This window comes from Cricetulus griseus, chromosome 7 (assembly GCF_003668045.3).
Source record: "Cricetulus griseus strain 17A/GY chromosome 7, alternate assembly CriGri-PICRH-1.0, whole genome shotgun sequence".
In the NCBI taxonomy this organism is placed as follows: Eukaryota; Metazoa; Chordata; class Mammalia; order Rodentia; family Cricetidae; genus Cricetulus; species Cricetulus griseus.
Genome location: NC_048600.1, coordinates 83,973,929 through 83,977,377, shown reverse-complemented (window position 1 = coordinate 83,977,377; position 3,449 = coordinate 83,973,929). Strand labels below are relative to the sequence as shown.

The following is a 3,449-nucleotide window of genomic DNA, read 5'->3' as shown; positions in this document are numbered from 1 at the left end:
TTATCACATATTTCATTTCTAAATCACTTAACATTTTTCATTTTGATTTTCCTGTTAAGTCCAAAATGAACTAGAAAAACAATAAGGCGATTACCACCAGCTCGCTACCACCAAGGACTAGATAATTCACAGAATGTATTTTTTTTACTCTAAAAAAACTAACTTGACAATTACAGGTTGTACACTGTACACAGCACCAGGGTTCTAATAACTACACCATTCCAAACACAACACTACATTCCTCAGATACCACCCTTTATCTACCTCTTAAAATTCTAGAAAAAAAAATGTCCCAAGATGGTGGAGATACCAAAATAGGAGGATTACCAACACCAGATATCCAAGGCTTATGGCACTGAAGATGTAAGTTAGGGGAAGGGGACTCTCAGCTGCCTTTGCTCAGCTCTATTTCACAAATCCAGCGGTAAACCCTCTGGCAGACATCATCATTCCAACGGCCGTCATCATAAGAGAAGTGGGCACAATCCTCACCTCCTCCCAGCCCATGGCCATGCCAGTTATCCGGCTGCAGTGGCTTCCAATTCCTGAAAACAAATGGCTCTGAGCTCCAAGGAGGTCAGGTCCTTAGCCATGTTAGCAGGAACCCCCCACCCCCAAATCCCCAGGGTCATGTGCTAAAGATAGGACAGTCCCAGGGAGAGGGAGCAAGCTGTAGGCAACACACATACTTGAATCCGTTGTCAAAGTCAGTCCCATCCACCCATCTCCAGGGTCCATTTTGGTCTGTTAGGCCCATCCAGGTGGGCACAGAGCCCTTGTGATCATCAATAAATTTCTGAGGAGAAAAAGAGGGGGAAATGACTTCTCCTTCTAACAGACAACCTCCAGGAGAGCCCATCAAAGCCACACCTGCTCCGCCATGGAGTTGACCACCACCAGGTGAGCATTCTCCAGCTGACAGTATTTGTCAGCATCAGGCCATGACTTCCCAGATTGAGAGAACCAGTAGCAGCTGCCTTCATGCTCCACCCAGTGAAGAGGGCAGCAGGCCATTGCAGAGCCTGTGAAAAGAGAGGGGAGGATGAAGAAGAGAGGTGCTGCCTAATGTGCCATCTCCCCGCCCCCGCCCCTAACTGGAGCCAACTATGCGCCTGGACATCCTCACCATTGTTCTTGAGGCTGGCCAGCTGGCATGACAGGGCCTTCAGGTCCTTCCCCAGCTCTTGGACACGCTCCGTTATTTCAGATAGACCTGGGACACACAGGTGGAAGTGAGAACAGTGCTCTGCTGTGATATTTGCTTGGTGTGTCTCTGGTACTCAGACGGCCTGCACAGGGCTCAGTCTAGGAACTATACACACTCATCTCCTCCCAGAGTACAGGAAAATGAGGTCTAACCTGTTTTGAATTGCTGTTCCTTTTTCTCCACTGTGCTCTCCAGAGAAGAAATGTTCTGGCTCAAGCCTCGTCCTGGAAGACAACAGTTCAGCACCAGGGACCCCTTTCACCCACACCCTCTGCACACTCAGAGACCAGGGCTTCTCACCTGCCAGCAGTTCTTGCCTGTGGTCATCTACCTCCACTTTCAGAGAGTTAATCTTCTCTTGCAAGCTGTCACCTGCAGAACAAGGGACTGGAGCTCAGGACTCTGTCCTCCCTACCCAGTCACTGCTGCCCAGAACCTGGTCATAGCCCAACTCACCCCTGGAGATCAGGGCCTGCAGTTCATCCTTTGTGTTGGAGGTGATGTTGTCTAAAGCGGCTCTCAGGGTGCCTAGGTCCCTCCTTAACTGGGAATCTGAAGAGGGCGATAGCATGATCAGAACCAAGATTGCTCAGTCCCTCTGTGCCAGCCCTGAGCTGGGCACTTTGCATGCAAAGTAGCATTTTGGGTCACAGAGTCCCAGTGGGGCAGGCACCATTGTCACCCAGTATTGCACATGAGTAAACTGAGGCTTAGGAGGTGAGGTAATGTGACTGTCTAAACCAAGCACAGTAATAAGTAACATGAGTCCTCCATGTCCCCACCAGTGTCTCCACCACTACTCCCATCTATTACCCACTCCAGTCACTGTGCTTTATGCTTCTCTGGCTGTTAACCTTGTCATTGTCATGGCCCTGGCTGCTGTCCGTAAGTGCCCTTTGCACCCATCACTGCCTCCATCTGCCCTGCCCACCACCCACCCCTGTGAGTCCTCCCTTCCCTGCTGCACTGAGAGCACCCACTTTGGGATCCAATCACGGAGACAACCACCAGCAGCAGGAGGCCGAGGCCCAGGGAGAACAGGAGGAGGCGGGTCCAAGAGAAGATATCCCACAGGAAGGACTTGGGGGGAGCTGCTGAAAGAAAGGAGGGTGTCAGGTTAAATGGTTGAGAGCAGATGTTCTCAACCTGTGGGTTGTGACCCCTTTGGGGGTCAAATGATCCTTCCTTGAGTGTCATATATCAGACATCCTGCATACCAGATATTTACATTATGATTCATAACAGTAGCAAAATTACAGTTATGAAGTAGTAACAAAAATAATTTTATGCTTGGGGGGTCACCACAATGTGAGGAACTGTATTAAAGGGTCACAGTATTAGGAAGGTTTAGAATCACTGCCCTGGAGTGTGACAGATACAGAAAGTGCGGGCCCTGGGTCGCATATCTTGGGGTGAATGTTTTGCCCTGGTAATTCTGTAAGAGAGAGAGGCTAAGAAGAATTGGGGTGGAGATGCTCCAGCCTATCACCTCTCATGCCCAACAGACGTCCTCATTCATAGAAGCCACTCCTACTGTCAGGATTCAGGTGCACAAGTGTGAGAATGCACAAACGCTAAGCACACACAGACAGGGGCTATAGTGCTCTGTGAGGTCTTAGGTCAGGGTTGGAAGAGTAATACAAGGACACAATGGTAGCTGGGGACAGCCAAGCCATTATCAGGCCCTTAGCCTTTGCATGACTGTGTGAGCAAAGGGTGAGCTTCTCCAAACCCAACTACCCATCATGCACAGCTTCAATCCCCGCCCACAAAGTATGGGAAGTCAGGACACTCCAGGTCACTCTTCCTGTTCCTGACTCCCTGAGGACCTTGTATGTTCAATGTAACAAGCTATCTGAGTGGGACCGAGAGCACTGGTGCGTGGTGAGAAACGACAGCAGAAACTCTCTCTGATAGGCATACTCAGAGCCTGCTCAGGAGACTCCGCCCCTCCTTTCCTCTCACCTTTTCCAGCCTCCTGGTTTTTCTCCTCACTCCCCAAGTTCTGGAAGTTTTCATACGTCATTGTCTTGTTTGGACAAATGCAGGCTTGCAGGGCTCACAGAACTGAAATGGAGAAGCCAGGGTCAGTTTGGGGTACAACTAGGTCAAAGAAGAAGCAGGGTAGAGTTGAGGGCAAGGCTGGGGCTACAGTGGGTATTGCAGTTGAGAATGAGCCTAGGTTACCACGAGGATGGAAGTAGACGTGAGTTTGCAGCTGAGGCTAGACATGACCTCAGAA

The 3,449-nt window shown here is 50.0% G+C and overlaps 1 protein-coding gene across 2 annotated transcripts; it reads right to left on the bottom strand.

Annotated features, from left to right (window-relative positions):
- Positions 1-206: 206 nt before the first annotated feature.
- Positions 207-3,233, bottom strand: LOC100763454 (C-type lectin domain family 10 member A-like). Of its 2 annotated transcripts, none has more exons than XM_035448265.1 (9): positions 3,173-3,233; positions 2,188-2,301; positions 1,664-1,759; positions 1,508-1,579; positions 1,360-1,431; positions 1,127-1,213; positions 871-1,022; positions 690-796; positions 207-545 (listed from the first exon to the last, which is right to left on the bottom strand). In XM_035448265.1, the coding sequence occupies exons 1-9, from the start codon at positions 3,231-3,233 to the stop codon at positions 386-388; spliced, it is 921 nt and encodes a 306-aa protein (XP_035304156.1). In that variant the 3' UTR covers positions 207-385. The 2 variants fall into 2 exon arrangements, with proteins under 2 accessions (XP_035304156.1, XP_035304157.1); XM_035448266.1 differs by having other exon boundaries at positions 2,188-2,298.
- Between the last annotated feature and the right edge of the window lie 216 nt (positions 3,234-3,449).